Raw genomic sequence first — 19,723 nt, forward strand, 5'->3', positions numbered from 1 at the left:
TCCATCAAGGCCTGAGCCGGGTATATAAATTCTTAATATAATACAAAGAGAAGCTTGGGCCATACCAAAGATTTTTCATTATCCCAATCACCATTCAATCCCAACCTTCCCTGCGACCTTCTCCGCAACATCTAAAAAGGCCTTCCTTCTAACGCTTCGATCCTGACTCTCCTCCGCAACAACCGTTGGCATGCCCCGATCGGCATCCTCGCAGACCCTGGCATCAAGCGGAATATCCCCCAGAAACTCAACCCCCAGCCTCTTACACTCAGCCACAACACCCCAATCCTCCGCTTGATGAGAATGCTCCGACCCATCAATCTTATCACCATGTGAAAAGATCTTCGTCTGATGCCCACACTGCGGGCACGCGAAAAACGCCATATTCCTCACCATGCCTAGAACGGGGATATCCATCTTCTGGAACATCCCGAATCCCCTTACTGCATCTCGTAGAGCAATATCCTGCGGCGTGGACACGATCACCGCGCCGTCAACGATGATCTCCTGGCCAATCGTTAATTGGACGTCGCCTGTACCGGGGGGAAGGTCGAGGAAGAGAACGTCGAGGGGACCCCAGGAGACCGAGTGGAGAAGTTGATGCATTGCTTTCGTGACCATGAGACCGCGCCAGGAGATGGGAGTTGTGTCCATGGGGATTGTGGAGGGGTCTTCGGGGGAGGGCGTCGGTTGCGGGAGGAGGTAGCCCATTGACATTGATTTTAGGCCGTAGTTTGTTAATGGGAGGAGGCAGTTCTCTGTGTTTCGGGTGGATTGTTAGTATGGCTTTTGTTGGTTTGGGGGTGGGTGAGGTTGGGAATGTGATGCGCACTTTCGTCTAGTCGGGGTTCGCCTGAGAGGTTGAGGAGTGTGGGTATGGATGGGCCGAAGATGTCAGTGTCGAGGATTCCTGTTCTGATTCCGCGCCGTGCGAATGATAGTGCTAGGTTTACTGTTATGTTGTTATTGAGTTAGTATACTGAGTCCGTGTATACTGATATATCAAGAGGTAGTAGGTCATGGGATGACGTATATTTAAAGGAGTAGAGGGCCAATTAGTATGTCTGTAACGTACCAGCAATTGTAGATTTCCCTACTCCACCCTTAGCAGATGAAACTGCGATAATCTTCTTCACATCGCGAATCTTGCGCTTCTCCGGTAACCCGCGGCGACGAGGAAATGAGGGCGGCGTGCCGGAGCGAGGAAGACCCTAGGGAGCAGGACATTAGTATCCAATCCGAATAGATCTGGAATATATAAGTATGTACTAGTGGGTTATCATGCTGCAAAGCACGAAAGGTTGAGAAAAACCTCTTCCGCAACATAGTTGAATGCATCATTTTAGAACCTTCAAGGTCGATCGCAAAATGAAGTTCAACTTGCTTTCTGCCAATAAACCCACACCGATGTCATTCATATTGCCGGGAATAAACCCCCACCGCCGGAGTAATATACCCTACAAGCAAGCTCCGCAAGCTATTCGGGGACGTTAATCCGTCACCGCCTGCTAACTTTTCTACGGCAGAAAAATAAAAGTTGTTTAAAAAAAATTATCCGCAAACAATATTGATACCGGGACACGCAGATATATTCAAAATGGGTCCCAAGTCTTTGGCGGAGCAAATTGCTGAATTGGAGGATCCGACTCCGAAAGGTGGGGAATTTTTGGCATTGTGTTCTGTGGCGTTGCGACGTTAACCGTTTTCTCTTTTTTGCGACAGATTTCGATCCGGAGGATTTGGAGCGCGGTGGCTCTGATAGTGAGGATGAGGGTGGTCGCGCTGCCGATTCAAGTGCCGGGAGGGAACATTATCAGGCTGTTGGGTGAGTTTGGATGTATTTTGTTTCTGTGCTGTCGGTGCTAATTGAATATAGCAAGGCGAAGCTTCGCAAGCAGGACCCGGTTGATCTAGGGAAACAATATGCCGGTGCACGAGTTAGCAGAGATGCGCTCGATGCTGATAGCGATGACGATCCGTTCAAGGCCCGGTCTGGCGATGAGGAGGAGGGTAGCGAAGATGAGGATGAGGACGAGGACATGTCGGACGAGGGCGATGAGGAGCAACCGCAAAAATCGAAGGCAGCTCAGAAGAAGGGCCATGGCGCAAGGATTGTTGATGACATGAGATCGGATGACTCGGAGGAGATTGGAAGCGACGAGGATTCGGAAGATTTTGACGAGGATGATATGGATGAGATGCCCTCTGACGGTGACGAAGACGAAGACGAAGACGAGGATGAAGATGAAGAGGATGATGACGAGGAGGACGATGATGATGATGATGAGGAGGAGGAGGAGGAGGAGGAATCTTCTGCTCGTCGTGTGAAGTTCGCAAAAACCGCAAAATCAGATGATCGGGAAGAGCTGCGCAGACTGATGGCTTCTGATCAGAAGACCATCACGGCCACCATATCCCAAGCTGCTAAAGCCGATGCGGTCAAAGGAAAGGCAGTTAAGCAGCAGCGTGCAACTTTCGATGCGCTCCTGAACACCCGTATCAAGCTGCAGAAGGGTCTCACCGCGATCAACCAGCTGTCCGTCGCAGCCAAAGAAGAGGAGGATCTCGATGGGGAAGCTATCAAGTCCGCCGAATCCGCCGCCTTAGCTCTCTGGTCTACTCTCGAAGACCTGCGCCTTGCCCTCGCAGACGCGCAGACTCAAGACGAATCGAAGAAGAGGAAGCGACCTTCCGCAGTTTCCCCAAGTACATCTACCGCTTCGTTGTGGAAGCGCATGGCGGATCTTGAGTCCGACTCGGTTGCCCACCGCCGAGCCATCCTTGATAAATGGTCGCTCAAGGTGCGCGGGTCTAACGCTACAATTCCTAACAGCCGTGGAAAACTCTTGGGCTCAGCCGCTAGCGGGCAACAGAGCATTACTGCTGTTCTAGATGCGCAGATTGCATCTGAAACTGATCGCGCTGCCAAGCGCGCGCGTACAGCGAATGGTAACTCTACTGATGAGGACCAAGAGCCTATCTACGACGATACCATCTTCTATCAGTCACTTCTCCGGGACCTCGTTGAGCAGCGCATGTCGTCGTCCGATGCTATCACCAACGGCGTCGATACATTGCATATTCAGCTGCCTTCTCGTGGTCTTTCTATTCACCCTGTGACCGGAATGCGCAAGGACAAAGTTAAGAGGGATGTGGATACACGTGCGTCGAAGGGACGGAAGATGCGCTTTGATGTCCATGAGAAGCTGCAGAACTTTATGGCACCAGAAGATCGAGGCACATGGACTACCCATGCCCGAGAGGAGTTCTTTGCTTCTCTCCTCGGAAAAACGGCAAGTGGGATGCTACGAGAGGGTGATGATGAGGATGCTAGTGCTGCTGAAGAAAGTGACTCGGATCGTGAGGAGGGCGGATTGAAACTTTTCCGGAGTTAGAAATGCGTGAATCTTGTAAAGAGATGTTGAATCAGTATATACTTAGGCTATCCAAAAAGGGTTTTTAGACATATTGTTGTCTTTTGTTTTTCAATTGAGTGCTCAGTCCTCGCCATTTAAGCAGAAAGGCAGCATGAACAAAGTGGTTTCATCCATGACCACTTTTCCTGGAGTGTTTAACATTATAATCACCCATTGCCCTTTTCAAAGCGATGGCATCATTGCGATCACTGTGGTACTTTACCATTTCATTCGATTGGACCTAGATTCAAACATTGTGTATAATCTTCAACGAGCACTCTCCCCTTTACAGGATGCTATCTACCCGGGCACCAAGAGAAACACCAGTAGTACCAACCGGCCAGGCCCTACTGCAGTTAATCTAGTACATCGCCCTAGTAATGGACACAATCACATACACATCCGCGGTCCAAATTACACCAAAAGCACATGAAAACATCGTTATTAAACGGCCGCGAACAATAAAGTATCGATGCAGATCACTAAGGCTCACCCCGGTCATTCTTCCCGTCCCTGGCGGCCCATGCACCAAATCCTCCGTCGCATTGGCTTTAGTGTCCACCCTCTTAACCCCCAGGTGTTCAAGCTAGATTGCCATACCCGGCGGGATCCAGTCGGACATCCGAATGGTCACAATCAATCAATTGAAATGTGGGGGTGTATGCTTTGGGGAACGCCAATCAAGCCGTCTTTTTAAGGCACAGTCACTACTAGTAGGTACTAATAATATAGGCCGTAAATTAAGGTACGGTACGGAGTCCCTAGGGGCGTTCTCAGATCCTCCGTTGGTAGTGGTGGGAATGGTAACGTCCTGTCTCGGGATAATTAATATGTAGAATATTAAGACTACATTAGGGTATCGGTGAATCTGTAAGTGCCTACGGGTAATAACGGATTTGACCTTTTAGCCGTGGTCAAGTTGTTGAGCATTTATCCTAGGTTGGTGTCTGTTGAGTATTGTCTATTGTATGCAGTTTTTGATAGGTGTTATAGCTGTATCGCACCCATCTGATATTGTTTTACGATGTATCTTTGGTTCGCCGTTTACAGGAAAATAGAATGTAGCTCCCTCAGGCCATACACATATAAAAAATCTCTACGTTCAGGTATATACATTAAGAGAAACAGAAGACTAAAGATAAAAAAAGATATCCTTTTGCCATGTCATAAATTACAGTCATGGAGACACCATATATCATCCTCAAGATTCAGCGCCCCTCTCGACAAGGTTGATCGTGTCTAACTCATTGATCGTGTCCGGAATCCTCTTATGGTTTCGGGCGGATCGACCGCTCTGTCTCGAGGAGCTGTAGGGTTCGTAGGACTTGGAGCCAAAGGTCATAGGCCTGCCTCGGATAATGATCCACAGTGGACGCAACGTCGGAAGACAGGCAAGGATGACAGCGAGCGAGATTTCGATATTCGTCCAGAAAAAGACCGGAGAGGTATAGTCTACCACCGTACATTAGCAACCACTTCGGAGGCGGAGTTGGCCACTTACATGTTTCGTCGTTGTAGTGCTCCATAAAGGTAGTTCCAACATGGAAGTACATGGCCATGCGAGTAATGCTGATTGCGATGACACTTAACCTCCAGTGGTTAGCTTGGATGAGGATCGTCAAATGGAATAGACTCGTAGGAGAGGGAATCATACGCTGCACCCATAATGAACATGCCTGCAACGGCCAATCTCTGCTTCATGGGCAAGCGGAGCTTGAAGACTAGAGGCAAAGGCAGCACCAGGATGATAACATCGATGATCACGTCGGTGATGCATGATGCATACCACATAGAAACGCTATCGATACACTTGTTGCCATAGAATGGCTCGACTAGGGGTGTCACGGGATAGCAAGTGAAGAGGTTGCTGAAGAAGAAGGATATCGTCCAGGCACCCGTGATGCCTAACAAGACCGCCGAGACATGCTTAAATATACGAGACACCGAGAAGATCCCCCGAAGCAGCACGAGGAGCGACAGTTTTGTGAGGCCCAAACCAATGACGGCCATCAATTGACTGGCAAACTTGCACTATCCGACACAATATTGGATCAGCTGGCCATTCAAACCTTGTGACAACTATCCCCTATCCGAACATACCTTTTCATAGGTGAGAAACCGAGGGTCGTTTAGAAGTGGTTGTCCATCGGGTCCTGTTGTCTGATGCTGTCCCAGCTGGCCATCGATCGCACCTGCATGAAGCGTGAGCCACTATCATCATCTCGCCCACCGGGGGATAGGCGAGATAAAGTACCTATAAGTTGTGTGATTGAACATGCGACTGAAAAAGCCTAGAATCCGTTAGATTGTAACATGATACACATATGTATATCCACGTACCAGTGCCCCAAAAATCAGGTAGTCATCCCATTGCACACCTCCACGCGAAATCCACTTGGCCCAGACCCGAAGATTTACGAAGATACACGGGAGAATTAGGAACGTAATTCCCAGCGCGATCATTTGCGTTTTCGAATAAGAATCAATCGCCATGATGGTGGTAGTAGTAGTGAGTCGCTGAGATGGACATTCATTGAGGCCCGCAGTTGCGCATGGAGGAGTATAAATGCAAGATAATCCACCATCTCCTCGTGAGATAAGACTGCAGCTAACGTCAACACCTGCAGCACTCACTACTGAACCCCCCCTCCACACGTTCAAGAGGAGTCGAGCAAACCAAAGGAGTCGACCAGTTGTACTATACGGTACGGTACGGACTTTGACAGCAACAATACAGCAACGCAGGGACTCAATGTCCAAGCGACCAAGTAGTGCGCTAGGGCATGACCCCTGCCGCCATAAATTAGTTGCAGGCCAAAGGTAACAGTGCTTATATTACTCCGGTAAGCCAACCCCTCTGGGAAAGATCGCCAATCACAATTCGGAGTACACCGTGGTTCCTGATCGCAGAGACCCATGGTAATGTACATTACACTATCTGAGTTGTTGGTGTCAATGCTGCCACCCGTGGGCTGATTTGATCGTCTGCGAAGCTCTGTCTGACGGTTCCTGTCGTACTTTATAGTGGAGAACAGGATAGCGTAGGGGCAATTTTACCTAGGTAGCACTGAAAGCGAGTTGAACGAGTCGTCATGCAACATAAGGGAGTTCTAAGCTTCAAGTTTAGGGGTAGTGGCTTTCAAAAGGTGGCTGTATAAAATACTCGACAAGCCTGACCTGCTCATACCGCCTGTCACTCCCCTTGTACTCTGTCCCTGCCGACCTCATGGCGACTTTAATTGTGTCCCTGCTTCTGACTCTTCTCGCCCGTGAGGTCCTTGGACTATCCCCGGTGCGTGTCTCCCATGAGCTGGGGCCTCACTTATCTCCATCAGCTTTGATTACTGGTGCAAACACAACTGCGTATCCGCGTTGGAGCGAGTTTGATGCTCCTCAGCCCGGAGTTGTGGTGACCGTGGCTACGGAGCAGGATGTAGCCAGAACAGTACGTTGTCCTCCCTCTTTGCCTTTTCCTCCCTTCTTTTATCCCCCTGCCGCGATACGATGGTTGTTCATATCTCACGCCAAGCACTCAACAGGTGCACTACTGCACGTCCAATGGCATTCCATTTCTGGCTCAAAATGGAGGACATGGCTGGGCAAATACATTCCACCTGGGAACGGACGGACTTCTGATCAATATTAAACAACTAAACACGATCGATTTTAGTGATAACAAGACGGAAGTCACGGTCGGGGGAGGAGTTGAGATCTCGGAGATGATTGCGGCTGCCTCCAAGAATGGTGCCCTCGTCCAGACTGGTAACTGTAACTGTGTTGGAGCTCTGGGTGCTACTTTAGGGGGTGGATATGGAAACCTCATGGGTCTGATGGGCTTAGGAGTCGATAACGTCCTGTCGCTCAACGTGGTTATGGCCGATGGTCGCTTGCACACCATCACTCCCAAGGATCGGGATCTCTGGTGGGCGATGCTCGGTGCTGGCCCTAACTTTGGAATTGTCACGTCTGCAAAATTGAAAGCGCACCCAGTCGCACCTTCGGGCCAAACCGCCTGGTTTGGACAACTAATCTACACCGCAGACAAGGTCGAAGCTGTAGTGGAGGCCATCGACAACATCACTCTAGAGCCGAAAATGAATCTTTTCCTATACTACATGAATAGTGGCTCTCCGGACTACACACCTATGCTCGTTGTCACGCCATTTTACTACGGAACTGAGGCGGAAGGAAGAGCTGCATTCGCAACCTTCCTGGACCTTAGTCCGACGGAGGACACTACGACCGAACTTCAATACCCGCACTGGAATGATGGGGCGGCGGGATTCTGCACCAAGGGTGGGTATAAACCGGCATATACTGTTGGTCTTGCTCGGATGAACCCCAGCACCTGGAAAGAGGTTTGGGATGAGTATGTCTCGTATATTGCGCAGAATGGCACCGGCAGCAGCCTGATTCTCATGGAAGCATATTCTCTGGAGAAAGCTCGCTCCGTACCGGAGTCATCTACTGCCTTTGCATTGAGAAACAAGGTCAACTTCAATGCGGTTGTTATCCCATGGTACTATGATACCAGCCTTCGTTCGGGCGCCGAAGCGTTCGGCTCCAAGATTCGTGACCTCTGGCGCTCTACTGATGAGCTTGACTCCCCCGCCACGTACGTTCTTATTTCTTTCTTTCATGTTCTTCCTTTCTCCCAATCTTCCGGCTAATTGATTTATACAGGTACATCAACTTCGCTCATGGGGATGAGGATTTGACCTCGATCTATGGTGCGAATGTGGACCGGCTCAAGGCTATCAAGGCGCGAGTGGATCCAGGAGATGTTTTCAATCAATGGTTTAATCTGTGAAAGCCGGGTGCTATATCATACTTGTATACTACTACCTAAGGTGATGTAGAGTAGACCTTACTGTCGCTTAGAGGAAAAGAATATGAATAGATCGCATGTATAATTTGTCCTCACTGAATCTGTTTCTACATATCTCCTTTCGCTCCCCGAGGCAAAAACTACTCTGGTAGTATTTGGATCATTCTAGGCCACTGCTATAGTGTAAATCATCCTCCATTACCACGGTACAATACCCTGAGGGCCATGAACCCTTCCCGGCTGGTCATCCTTCTCTCCTTTCACGACCGAGGCGATAATCTGCGCCCCAACCTCCGGCTCTGTCGCGCCCATTCTGCGCAACGCGTCCGCATCTCCAATGACATCAGTTGCACAGAATCCCGGATCCGCACCCAGGACTTTAACGCTCTTCAACTTCATATGGTACTGCACTAGTAACATATTGAGTGCAGCTTTGGCTACGCGATGTTCCGTGGCATGTGTGCCACCGTGCGGGGAGTTCGGATCGAGATTATATGTCATTGACCCATTGGAAGAGCTCACAAAGACCAACCGGGGGTTAGTAGACTTCAGGAGTAGAGGAAGCAGCGCTTCTGTCAGACTTGCCGCACCCGTGACGTTGGTCTCAAGAGTAAGCCGCAGGGCATCACGGACAGCCTCTTGGTTGAGGAGATAGATGCCTGCATTATTGACGAGCACGTCCAGATGGCCGAAGTCCGATTCAATACGTGCTTTTGCGTCATCAACGGACTGATCGTCCGTTACGTCTAGCTGGATCGTTGACACGGTGCCGTGGATGCCAGGCAGGGTGCGGAGAGAGTCGGCTGCTGCATCGCCCTTCGAGCAGTCTCGACTACCGATGATAATGTGGTAGTTGCCTGACAGAAGTAGATTTTTGGCTGTCTCGTAGCCGAGACCCCGGTTTGCGCCTGGAATTTGTTGATGATAAGTTTTGTTCATGTAAACTATGCCAATCTTAGAGAAAAGCGGTAGAGACGTACCAGAGATGAGGACAATTGATTGTGGTGCCATCGATATGGCTAGAGCTTTTTCGCCTCGAGTAAACAGGGGTAAATGTCGGCCTTGAAGTCGGATGAGCCCTCCTGCCCAAGATATACCTGCGATCGGATGCTGTAGGGTAGGGTAATTTCCCTGCCATATTTATCCGTGTCTGAGCTATAAAGACATTCCGCCGATCGAAAGCATCGGGGCTTATCATTGAGTCTGTTCCCGTCAGACTAACAGGGATGGTAAGATTTCATATAGTAAGCAATAACCATTCCTGTAGTAGTGGCTTGGAAGTTTAGGCCTCCAATCTACCCCTCTTATTTCCTCGACAATCTGGCTTCTACTATTCTACGCAACTACAACCACATCAGCTATGGGATCAATAGCATTAGAGGCGGATTACATTATTGTGGGCGGCGGACTGGCTGGGTGCGCGGTCGCCTCACGCCTGAAGCAACGCAGCCCATCCCTCGACATTCTCATTCTCGAGGCAGGCAGTGACCCTTCCAGCAACCCCAACACACAATCCTTCACGGGTGCCTTCTCGCTCCTTGGCTCTGATCTCGATTGGACCTATAGCACCGAGCCCCAGAAGAATACGGGCAATCGAGTGCACACTATCCATAGCGGGAAGGCCCTGGGAGGAGGAAGTGTAGTGAATTTCGGTGGCTGGAGTCGCGGGGATGCGACCGACTACGATGACTGGGCCAGAATAGTCGGAGACCAGCGATGGAGCTACGACGGCTTACTTCCGTACTTTCGCAGGTCGGAGTCGTTCTTCGACTCTAATGCAGACCCCAAGCAACACGGATTTGAGGGACCTATTCATGTCACTTCGGTCTCTGCCAGTGACCCCAACAGACGGTATCCTCTTCGGGAGCCAATCAAGGATGCTTGGAACGAGATTGGGGTTCAATATAACCCTGATGGCTGCTCTGGAAATTTATCTGGTATCAGTGAATTCTTAGAGACCTGGCGCGACGGAAAGCGTCAAGCAGCACACCAAGTGTACAGCTTGGAAGGTGTGCAGCTGCTTACGGAAGCTATTGTTCACCGAGTCGAATTTACGGACGGCGCCCAGAATGGACAGAAGACTGTTTCCGCGGTACTTCTGTCGGATGGCCGGCGCTTCAATGCACGTAAGGAGGTCATTCTGGCAGCCGGTACTCTCCGGACACCCCAGGTCCTCATGCTATCAGGAATTGGACCAACCGATATACTATCCCATCACGCGATCCCAATTATCATCGATGCGCCAGAAGTCGGTAAAAACCTGAATGATCACTTTGCGCTCTACCAGTTATACAAGTTACGCAATCCAGAGCGCGGGCTCGCCCTGGGTAGTCCCGTCCTCTCAGATCCCGCCTTTATGAAGGGCTTTCCTGGAGACTGGGTTGTTAACCAGGACGTACCGGCGGATATTTTGGGGGCAGCAGTGCGTAATGATAACGTGCGATTCGGCTCCCCTACAGACGAATCTTTCTTGAGACCTGGGCGACCGCTCGTGGAAACTCTAGTTGCCTATGCTCCGGCTGGTGTACCCGGAGTTCCCATGGATGGCAGTTTTATCATGACCTCGGTCATGTTGCTCGCTTCAACATCCCGTGGAACCGTCAGCATTCGGTCGCCATTGCCCACGGACCCTCCCCTGGTCGACTCTAACTACTTTGACACAGAAGCCGATCGTGTTACATTGATCCACGGCAGTCGGCGCACGATGCAGGCTCTGCTGGATACGTCCGCTTTAGCGGATTATATCGAGACTGAAGTGCCTCCCCCGGGAATGCCAGCTTTATCATCTCGATCATCGGACGACGAATTCGAGGCCCGGATCCGGGCGACTGGTCTGGCTCACCATCATCCAGCAGGTACAACCGCCATGGGCAAGGTAGTCGGTCCAGACCTTCGTGTCTTTGGCGTTCATAATCTTCGCATCGTAGATGCGAGTATACTGCCGCTGAGTATCGGTGGCCACCCGCAGGCGACCCTTTATGCAGTTGCCGAGCAGGCTGCAGACATTATTCTCGGGGCCGACGCCCAGGCATGATCACCTTTCATGCAGTTATCAACATGCCATGTTGATGGCTTACATTCTTTCATGTACAATCCATGGTCATTGCATATTTTCTGGATTCATGGCTTCAAAGAGTCCTTAGTCGAGCGCTCTCACTTCCAACAAAAGACATCATGTATAGACAGTCTTATAGGTAGACCCATGTCTATATATCCAGAACGCAGTCTTATCACTTGACCATGGCGGCCTCACACGTACCATCCAATTGAGTGTGAAACAATGATCATTATTGCAACTGTATGTCAGATAAGGAATAGTCTCCTAGTTCACCATGCACGTACGAGTGTCTGTACGTGAGGTAATTGCACTAAGTTGGCAATATTAGCGGCAGGGGCGGGATCATGATTCATTTCAGATGATTCTCCTTCGCCTAGCAGTACCGGGCATGCTATAGCAGGGTACCTTTATTAAGCCCCCAATCAGCTATCTGTCTGACTCGATAAGGAGGTGTGCAATACTCGAGTCGTGTATACCCTGTAGCACACACACGGAGTTAACGCACAGATTGTGTACGTATGCTAATATATACCTACCTTGTCATTGGCGCAACGAAAAGCCTACTTGCGAACTATAGGATCCTGGATGTAGACTACCAGGTAGCTCAGAGACAATCCAACATCGTGCTACATACATGTACCGCCCCGTATTACGAACGGCTGCTGCGTATCATTTCCTCAATGGTAAAGGAGAGATTTTTAAACTAGGGTTTGAGCCTAATTAACTCGACTCCTTCCCGATGGTCGATCCCGCTTCCCCGTCGGCGATCGACACCCGGAGCATCATTGCGCGCACCAGACGGGCAATTACCATGAGACGTACACTAGTCGTATAGATGGTGTTCATAAAGTCAATGAAGAATAGACGCAAGAGGCCCAAGTGCTCGAAGTATTCGGCGATAATAGAGCGTTGAAACTTTAGTATTTCTTCACATATACCGCTCCTTAACTTGCAAGGATCTACATGAAATCATGACCACCACAATGCATCGGACTAAGCAAAACTCCCCTTCTATTCCAGTTCTTCGTCTTGCCCGAAGAGGCCAGGCTCGTTAACTCTTATCCGGTTGACGAGAGTTCCAACACCACCAGCTATTGCAAGCTACGTTTCTCTGACCAACTGTTGCGAACGAAGTCGTCTGCGTCCTCGCTGCGTTTTTCCGACCAACTGTTGCGGACGAGATCATCGGCGTCTGTGACGGCTTGATTTGATAAAGAAGCAGTCAGCTCACGGATGCTTTATGGATAATATAAGGGACAAGGAATGTCAGTACCACTCCCAGTAGGGAAAGCTGTTGCTGCGCCCAGAGCGAGCATAAGGAGGGAGATGTATGTGGTGGTTCGCATTTTCTTTGCGGTCGCTTGCTATTGTGTCTGTTGGTTGATTAGGATGGGGATTGCTGTGTGCTTATACTTGAGTATCGGGAGTTATATATGCACTGCAGTGAGATGACCGGAAGCCCGAGCCCAATAATGAGAGTAATACAGCGAGCGCGTACACCGAAGCAGAACCACATATTCGAGTGATAAATTGTAGATTGATAGTGTCGCCGTGGTGTATTGCGATTAATACTAATTGGCTACTGAAGAGACCACGGATTCTACGAGTGCTTACCCGTATTGTCCTGCTCTCCATGCACACGGACACGTATGGAACATGAATACGAGTCTCCGGTAGGTATCAAACATTTTGATTGCTCTGCAATCCTTTGCAATAACACGACCTCAACTTATAAAGATCACCGGTATACGTCCCAGGTTAGGATAAAAGCTTAGCGTCGATATTTCCTCCAATTATATGAGCCTGTTAGCCCAGAATTGGGTTTATGGTCTTGTGCATGGTCTAAGCACTGTCCCTTGGTTGTTTAGGCAAAATCCTTCGCAATGTAACCCCTCGTATCTCTGTGAGGGCTTCTTGTGCTTACTGTCGATCCTTCAAGGAATGTAACGGGTTACGACAGGTATTGTTTCGAGTGATACAGTTCTACAGGTATGTATCGCACTTCACTATACTCGAACTGTTGCATGTACGTGTTCTGCATATTCCTCAACAATTCAACAAACTCATTGAATTTCAGATCATGACACCCTCCAGAAGGGTATCATATCAACTACCTGCACCCGATGGGATTAAATGATTCCAGCCCAATCCCAAATAGAACTTCATCTCGCACCAGAACCGGGGCACTGTTCATCCAAGTGATAGTGACATTCACAATAGCGCTCACACTGGGTCTAATCATCGGCCAGAGATTATCAGTCAACAAGTGGGATGGACTTCTACGTGAGTAACACATTTCCCTCTAGCCGATGATGAATGCGTATACTGAGATCATGCATTTTGTTAGTACCTGAAGGTAATATCAAAACAGTCTGGGAGCATAACCTCACCTTTTCCCAACGTCCAACGCCCGAGTCTGAAGCCGCTTGGAATTCCATAATCCCAGGTAACTCCAAGCTCACGCTGCCAGGCTATCAAAAACCTTATTAACAATTAATACGCGGGTCCAGTCGGACGAGGTTTCATTCATCATCCTGAAATCGCACCCTTTATTTCTAACATCGCTGTCTTTCATCAGTTGCATTGCTTGGTTAGTTTACTTCTTGCATCTCCCCTATGTTATGCACAATTCTGATAATTGATATCCTGATTCTATAGCACGCAATTCTAGTCGCCTACTATGCCGCCGTTGAGGAATCTGACGTAGCCAAGGGCGCTCAGCGTCCGGACAATTACCTCCAACAGACGGGAGCGAGAATGGCCCCGTCGCATATCCGACATTGCTTCGACTATCTTCGACAGGCGTTGATGTGTGCGGCGGATACTAATATGGAGGTGTTGGATCCTGAAACGCATACGACGAGTGGATGGGGGCAGGGCAAGCGGTGTCGAGACTATGATGAGGTCGTGATGTGGGCGGAGAAGTGGGCAAATTCGACAGATACGGGGATTGTTACTTAGGTTTACTCATTTACATAGGAGTGATGGGTTATGGCATGTATCTATAAGCCTATATTTCAAAGAAGAAGCTGGATTTAAAAGTGATAGATCCGAAAGCACACTATTCAATTTACAAGTCCAACAACCCAATCAGATCTACTGCGCCAACATTCCATAATCCCTCATATCCACCATCCTCGATCTGGCCCACTGATCCAGCGCCTCCCAATTCACGCACTCATGATCGCTATACACCCGCGAATACGGTAACCCGTCTACCCAGCGGAAAGTCGCGAGGGTGGTGTCGCCCCGACACATGGCTGCTTCACGCCAGTACTCAAGACAGTGATCGATGTGAGCCTCCTCGCGAATACGGTCATCTTCTGTCATATTGGGGTAGTACCTGTCAAGGTGGAAATGGCGACGGATGCGTTTCTAAAAGGCAGGGTATTAGCTGCAATTTCCAATGGGGTTATGGATAGATGGATGGATGGCGCACGATGCAGTGGAGTTCGTGGTACACGGCTAATTCGGCGATGTAGCCGGTCTCATTTTTGAAGGCGATGCTCGGGTCTGGGAGATGGGAGAGTTCTTCTGGGGTGATTTTGATCGTCATGGCTAGGTTTTAAGGTTAGTGGTTTTCGATTGGATGGGGGGAGGAGGGCTTACGTTCTAGCAGATGTTTCCAGGCTGCGTCGAATTCGGGTCGAGGGTCGCCGGTGAAGACATTGTTTTCGATGTCTCGTTTGAGACGTCTTTGTTCGTAGGAGATAACATGTTTTGCGGGGGCTGTGAGATGGGTCAGTTCTGTTTGAGATACAATTGCGCTGGATTTCCGTGTTCGAGGGGAAATAACATACAATAAGACAACTTTGGTCGTACGCACACCTTGCTCAATAGAGTAGCCCGCCACCAGAGGCCGAAGAGGACAATGTTTGACAGTAATAATAGGGAATAGACAGTATAATGCCAGTAGATGGATCGTCCCTTCTGTGTATGAGGGACCCGCAGCTGTTCATGAGAAGTTCGGGACTCTTCTATGTCTGATGAGGCTACAGGAGAGTAATCGTGCTTGGTGGTGTCCATGATGGCTTCGTGCTCTGGAAGTCGTAGTTCCGAGGGGATGGTGGTTGTTATTGTCCACCTCTCTCTCTGGCACACTGGTTGAATTTTACACACTGGGACAGTATTGACAATACCACCAAGGATCAACGGTAGGTAGATACGAGCGGAGCACCCGACGGGGCTTCTGCAAAGCTAAAGCATCGTCACACTTCGGCTCTTGCAGAGTGCGGTAGTCAATCAGCCAGAATAGCCGGTTTTACCAATACGGAAATTGATAACTCAGTGTAGTCGTTGCTTTTGGGGCTTATCCAAGCTTCTCCTCCCACATTCCTCTTCAGAACCATGAATCTTCGTTCAGAAATAACTCGCGATGAAGTTGACAGCTTCATTTGCACACTCAAGATGCTACCCTTTCCGCCGCTTAGCAGTTCCATACCGTACTCGCAGACAATTCAGCACCGCAACGATCCATCTCAACAAGGATGATTCCGCCAATGTATGGACATTGACCCAAGAGGATGTATCACACTACTGGAAAGGCTACCTCGCCACACGTCCCAAATACACAGACACATTCTACAACCTTATCTACGACTACCATGCCTCACACTCACAATCAAGCCTACCCCCATTCTCCGTCGCCCACGATGTCGGTGCTGGACCGGGCCAAGTCTCCGCGAAGCTCGCCCAGAGATTCTCCCACGTCGTCGTGAGCGACAATAACGAGAACCATGTCAATTATGCTAAGCACTTCCTTTCAACAACCAGTGTGCCACCATCCCGATTCTCCTTCGCCGTCGCAAAAGGCGAAGATCTGGGGTGCAAGTACCCACCCGCCTCCGCTGACCTAGTCGTCAGTGCACTCATGTTCCCGCTCATGGATACTATGTCTGCGCTGCGAAGCTTCCATACTCTCTTAAAGCCTGGCGGGACTCTGGCTGTGTGGTTTTATGGACGTGCACACTTCGCCGAGCTAGAGTATGCGGGATTGTGTCAACCACTCTTAGACAGGATAATCAATCATCATTTCTCAGGTGTGATTACCGGAGGAAGCCCGGAGCACACGGCGGGGTGGAAGCATGTGGCGGATGGCATAGCCAGTTGGTTGGATTATATCCCCTTCGCGGAAGAGAACTGGGGGTTTGTTGAGCGACATAAGTGGAATACCAAATGGACTAGTTTGGGGTTCTTTGGTAATGAGGCATGCGATTTTTCCGTGGAGCCGAGGAGTAGTGTCACGGACACGGAGACGGTTATTGAGAGGGACGATAGGAGTCTCTGGAGGAAGGACTGGGATGTGGGCCAACTTCGTGAGTTCGTTAGGTATATTTACCCTTTCCAGGGGATGGAGGAGGAATATGTGAAGCCGCTGTGGGCGCAGTTGGAGAGAGAAATGGGCGGGTTGCACGCTAGGCGGGCATTCTCGTGGCCAGTGGTTTTGATTTTGGCGACGAGGAAGTGATAGGAGATTTGGTGAATACTGGTTGGAGTATGGGTAGATGATGGTTACTTCAACACTAGTTTTGATAGCTTGAATACACACACTCAGTAACTGAATGCATATCAGAAGTTGACAAGTCACATCGTCTGGCCTGAGGCAAGAATCTTCCCATAACTATAAATATCCTTAACTGTCTGTCCTTCTACAAGTGCACAGCACATACAGGGCGTGAAGCACCGCATCGGTAACCACATAAGTTCCCTTCCATTACCTGCCTTTATGATAACCATATTAACCAACCTCTGAAGGACACAGCCACAAGCATCAACCAGAATAAATCTGGCTATCTGGTTGAGCATAAAACGGTCCAACAGTTTCCTTGTTTTCACCTATCCTGATGATGAACAATGAACATGAATCCAGAACCTGAAAGGCCATGAAAACAAAAGGGAAAGACATCGTCACCTGAACCTGAGCATGATACCACCTCAGGTTCAAAACCAAAGTGGTCACTCCTTACCGGAGCCATACATAACAAGGCTCCGCATACCTTAATTATGACCATGATATCCCAGTGCTCTAAAGCACGGAGCCACTGAGAGGTATCCTGAATACACCATGTAGCACTCTCCAAACCGTAACAAGGGTCTCTTGCATTATTGATGATGATATCCAGGTGCCCTGTGGGTAAGGAAAGGATAACTGAAAGACTATTCCATCCCCTGAAGCCACAATGTGTCTAATTTCTATCTGTCTATAAAGTGGACTGACTCTGAGGGAGTGCAATGAAAGGAGAGGAGCAACTCTATGGGCAGACATGTCAGGCTTGGAGATATCTGGTGTTTATGTTGTTCGTACCTTCCAGTGACGAGCTTGTGGCAGTGCTAGGTATTCCTGATACGGTTTCATTCTCTTATAGCAGTCCTTGAGCAATAGCTATTACTGATTATATAGGAATTCCCGATCTTGAGATGACTAGGCCTTAGCGTGACGATGGCTGGGGGCCGCTGGCCTCTTTCTTTTCTTTTCTTTTCTTTCTTTGAATAAGAAGAGCTACTGTGAACGGTCAAAGGTTCACTAGCGATTGTTGAGCAGGCATTCGGCGATTCTATCGTGGGACATGGATATGCTACTGATGACTAGGTTGGACACGTTATAATGTCTTGACTTGATAGCTAGATAATCATACTATGTCTTTATGCTGGGTCTCCTTGTATATCTTTGGTCAGCTTGACTTGTAGTCCGTTGAACTTTTATCAAGTTACTACCTACACATTTCGTATCAAGACAGATAGGCGAGGAATGTGAGATTTTGAAGGATGTTCATCTATCATACACACATAAAAAAGAAATTCTACGATCGATCTAAAACCCGCTTTGCATAGAAACATAAATACAAAATGGTAGGCATTCTGATAACCATATCAACCCAAAGTAAACGTTGTTCTTAATATCATAATCATTTCCCTCATCTGCTGGCATTTCCATCGTCACTGTCATAAATCATGAATTGGCCCTGAGGCCACCCTGGGATCCTTCCACTTGACACACCTGGCTCACACATTTGACTAGTGTAGAGAGTATTCTCAAAAGGTAGCTGCTGGTACCTCCTAGAACAAGTAAGACGTATACAGTTTCAGGATCATTGACGTGTCACTTTAACCGCGCACGTACCACGTACCACATTTTGAGTTGGTTATGCTGATCTCATTTGGTATATGAGCGTAACTGGGTGTCTTTTGGCGGAGAATATCGTGGTAACGTAGCACCATGACATGGTTGCGACCAAGCAAATTCTGTCTCTCGCCTGAGCCCCATCATTCTTTCTTGAACGGCACGCTGCAGCTTGGAATTTCTCTCCTGCTCCTCTTGAGGAGACAGAAAGTAGGGAAGCCCGTTACAGTCCACTACGACGGAGCCGCTCACGGAGTTATAGCCTGGAAGAGCGCTATTCATGGCGACTGTATTGCTGTTGGGGAGCATCATAGGCCTCCACTTAGATGATCGCCTCGAGAGTCGATTATTGTAGGAGGAAAGACGTTGATAACTGTGAGAAGGCGCCGGCGGGTCGATATTTTGCCAATAGAACGACGGCTCTTGGGATGACGAGCTAGATACGGGCTCCAGCCGTGCTTGAGGTTCTTTTGTCGGTTGGGCGGCGTTGGGTATGTGTGGCTTCCGTGTGGTTGAACCAGTAACCAATTCTCCGTCGGTAGGATAATAGGTGTGGGTTTCCACAGATCTTGTTTCGGTTGCAGGCGATGATGACGAGGACAGACGCGATCTCAAATGGCGGAATATAGGCATTGGGGGCTGTTGCACTAATGATATACACTGCCAAAACAGGATACAACTGAGGCGATATACTTGTTTTGAGCCTAACAACAAAATAAATTCCGATGAGGGGGGTAGTGAGAGTGGGACGAAGAGTGCGAAAGAGCGACTTGCTTTTTACAAGCGCTAGTCTAGTAGTGCGTGACTGCCAATTATCACTACCCCGAATGCAAGACACGCTTAGTCCTTGTCCAGCGCAATTCACTGGGAAGCCAAGAATGTGAGAGAGCAGATTTCAGAAAGCTGGTTTTAGCACATTGCATTTAAAGTGTAGAGCTTAATAAACTCGGCGGATACACGTAGAACCGTTATCGGAGCGACAGACAAACCAAGGTTGGGCTTTCTGCGCCTCGCTGATGTGATTTATGATAGGAGATCTCCGGATGTCCCAAATTAGAAATGGGTCATAGCGGCAACACGATGCAAGATCCATGGCTTTCTCGCCGTATATTATCCGGTGGCTGCCAACCTGATAGAAGAGACTATTGTGATAGGTCAGTTGGAGATCGTAGGGCGTTAGGGCTAATGCAGGGTATGGTGTCATTATGCTTCACCTTCTCAACTTTCACCGCTCATGTTATCATTAGCAAACAAACACAGCAACAATCGAAATTATAGGCGAGAGAGTTAATTATTAGCAT

The 19,723-nt window shown here is 49.0% G+C and overlaps 10 protein-coding genes across 10 annotated transcripts; 5 read left to right on the forward strand and 5 right to left on the reverse strand.

The window, feature by feature from the left end:
- Window positions 1-87: 87 nt before the first annotated feature.
- On the reverse strand, window positions 88-1,326 carry F9C07_2225370 (iron-sulfur protein IND1; the record flags this gene model as incomplete). The annotated part of the gene is made up of 4 exons (XM_041284599.2): window positions 88-758; window positions 833-952; window positions 1,076-1,211; window positions 1,270-1,326. 4 exons carry the CDS (start codon window positions 1,324-1,326, stop codon window positions 88-90), a joined length of 984 nt encoding a protein of 327 aa, XP_041142399.2.
- Window positions 1,327-1,597: 271 nt separating this feature from the next.
- F9C07_2225371 (apoptosis antagonizing transcription factor/protein transport protein) lies at window positions 1,598-3,395 on the forward strand (the record flags this gene model as incomplete). Its single annotated transcript, XM_041289382.1, has 3 exons — window positions 1,598-1,655; window positions 1,723-1,825; window positions 1,877-3,395. 3 exons carry the CDS (start codon window positions 1,598-1,600, stop codon window positions 3,393-3,395), a joined length of 1,680 nt encoding a protein of 559 aa, XP_041142400.1.
- Window positions 3,396-4,453: 1,058 nt separating this feature from the next.
- On the reverse strand, window positions 4,454-5,991 carry F9C07_1198704 (uncharacterized protein). Its single transcript, XM_041289398.2, has 6 exons — window positions 5,757-5,991; window positions 5,671-5,707; window positions 5,517-5,608; window positions 5,071-5,447; window positions 4,918-5,000; window positions 4,454-4,868 (listed from the first exon to the last, which is right to left on the reverse strand). The coding sequence occupies exons 1-6, from the start codon at window positions 5,907-5,909 to the stop codon at window positions 4,618-4,620; spliced, it is 993 nt and encodes a 330-aa protein (XP_041142401.1). The 5' UTR covers window positions 5,910-5,991; the 3' UTR covers window positions 4,454-4,617.
- Window positions 5,992-6,642: 651 nt separating this feature from the next.
- On the forward strand, window positions 6,643-8,332 carry F9C07_2277150 (uncharacterized protein; the record flags this gene model as incomplete). The annotated part of the gene is made up of 3 exons (XM_041284594.2): window positions 6,643-6,861; window positions 6,956-8,031; window positions 8,100-8,332. The coding sequence occupies 3 exons, from the start codon at window positions 6,643-6,645 to the stop codon at window positions 8,224-8,226; spliced, it is 1,422 nt and encodes a 473-aa protein (XP_041142402.1). The 3' UTR covers window positions 8,227-8,332.
- Window positions 8,333-8,442: 110 nt separating this feature from the next.
- Window positions 8,443-9,183, reverse strand: F9C07_9982 (putative short-chain dehydrogenase; the record flags this gene model as incomplete). The annotated part of the gene is made up of 1 exon (XM_041284600.2): window positions 8,443-9,183. One exon carries the CDS (start codon window positions 9,181-9,183, stop codon window positions 8,443-8,445), a length of 741 nt encoding a protein of 246 aa, XP_041142403.2.
- A 421-nt stretch (window positions 9,184-9,604) lies between these two features.
- On the forward strand, window positions 9,605-11,278 carry F9C07_9983 (putative glucose dehydrogenase; the record flags this gene model as incomplete). The annotated part of the gene is made up of 1 exon (XM_041284595.1): window positions 9,605-11,278. One exon carries the CDS (start codon window positions 9,605-9,607, stop codon window positions 11,276-11,278), a length of 1,674 nt encoding a protein of 557 aa, XP_041142404.1.
- A 2,147-nt stretch (window positions 11,279-13,425) lies between these two features.
- F9C07_2225376 (uncharacterized protein) lies at window positions 13,426-14,263 on the forward strand (the record flags this gene model as incomplete). The annotated part of the gene is made up of 4 exons (XM_041289383.2): window positions 13,426-13,585; window positions 13,650-13,748; window positions 13,813-13,892; window positions 13,961-14,263. The coding sequence occupies 4 exons, from the start codon at window positions 13,426-13,428 to the stop codon at window positions 14,261-14,263; spliced, it is 642 nt and encodes a 213-aa protein (XP_041142405.2).
- Window positions 14,264-14,398: 135 nt separating this feature from the next.
- Window positions 14,399-15,328, reverse strand: F9C07_9985 (uncharacterized protein; the record flags this gene model as incomplete). The annotated part of the gene is made up of 4 exons (XM_041289399.1): window positions 14,399-14,677; window positions 14,742-14,860; window positions 14,912-15,031; window positions 15,103-15,328. The coding sequence occupies 4 exons, from the start codon at window positions 15,326-15,328 to the stop codon at window positions 14,399-14,401; spliced, it is 744 nt and encodes a 247-aa protein (XP_041142406.1).
- A 349-nt stretch (window positions 15,329-15,677) lies between these two features.
- Window positions 15,678-16,769, forward strand: F9C07_9986 (S-adenosyl-L-methionine-dependent methyltransferase; the record flags this gene model as incomplete). The annotated part of the gene is made up of 1 exon (XM_041284596.1): window positions 15,678-16,769. The coding sequence occupies one exon, from the start codon at window positions 15,678-15,680 to the stop codon at window positions 16,767-16,769; it is 1,092 nt and encodes a 363-aa protein (XP_041142407.1).
- Window positions 16,770-18,455: 1,686 nt separating this feature from the next.
- On the reverse strand, window positions 18,456-19,055 carry F9C07_9987 (uncharacterized protein; the record flags this gene model as incomplete). The annotated part of the gene is made up of 1 exon (XM_071511972.1): window positions 18,456-19,055. The coding sequence occupies one exon, from the start codon at window positions 19,053-19,055 to the stop codon at window positions 18,456-18,458; it is 600 nt and encodes a 199-aa protein (XP_071363651.1).
- Window positions 19,056-19,723: the final 668 nt, after the last annotated feature.

The sequence above is a fragment of the Aspergillus flavus genome, chromosome 2 (assembly GCF_009017415.1).
Source record: "Aspergillus flavus chromosome 2, complete sequence".
In the NCBI taxonomy this organism is placed as follows: Eukaryota; Fungi; Ascomycota; class Eurotiomycetes; order Eurotiales; family Aspergillaceae; genus Aspergillus; species Aspergillus flavus.

Bases quoted from the DNA above. Each gene is read 5' to 3' on its own strand.
- F9C07_1198704 (XM_041289398.2), bottom strand. From the start codon at position 5,909: ATGGCGATTGATTCTTATTCGAAAACGCAAATGATCGCGCTGGGAATT. The intron at 5,609-5,670 runs GTACTTTATCTC...CGCTTCATGCAG, and splicing joins TTCAATCACACAACTTATAG to GTGCGATCGATGGCCAGCTG. The intron at 4,869-4,917 runs GTAAGTGGCCAA...GTACGGTGGTAG, and splicing joins GCACTACAACGACGAAACAT to ACTATACCTCTCCGGTCTTT.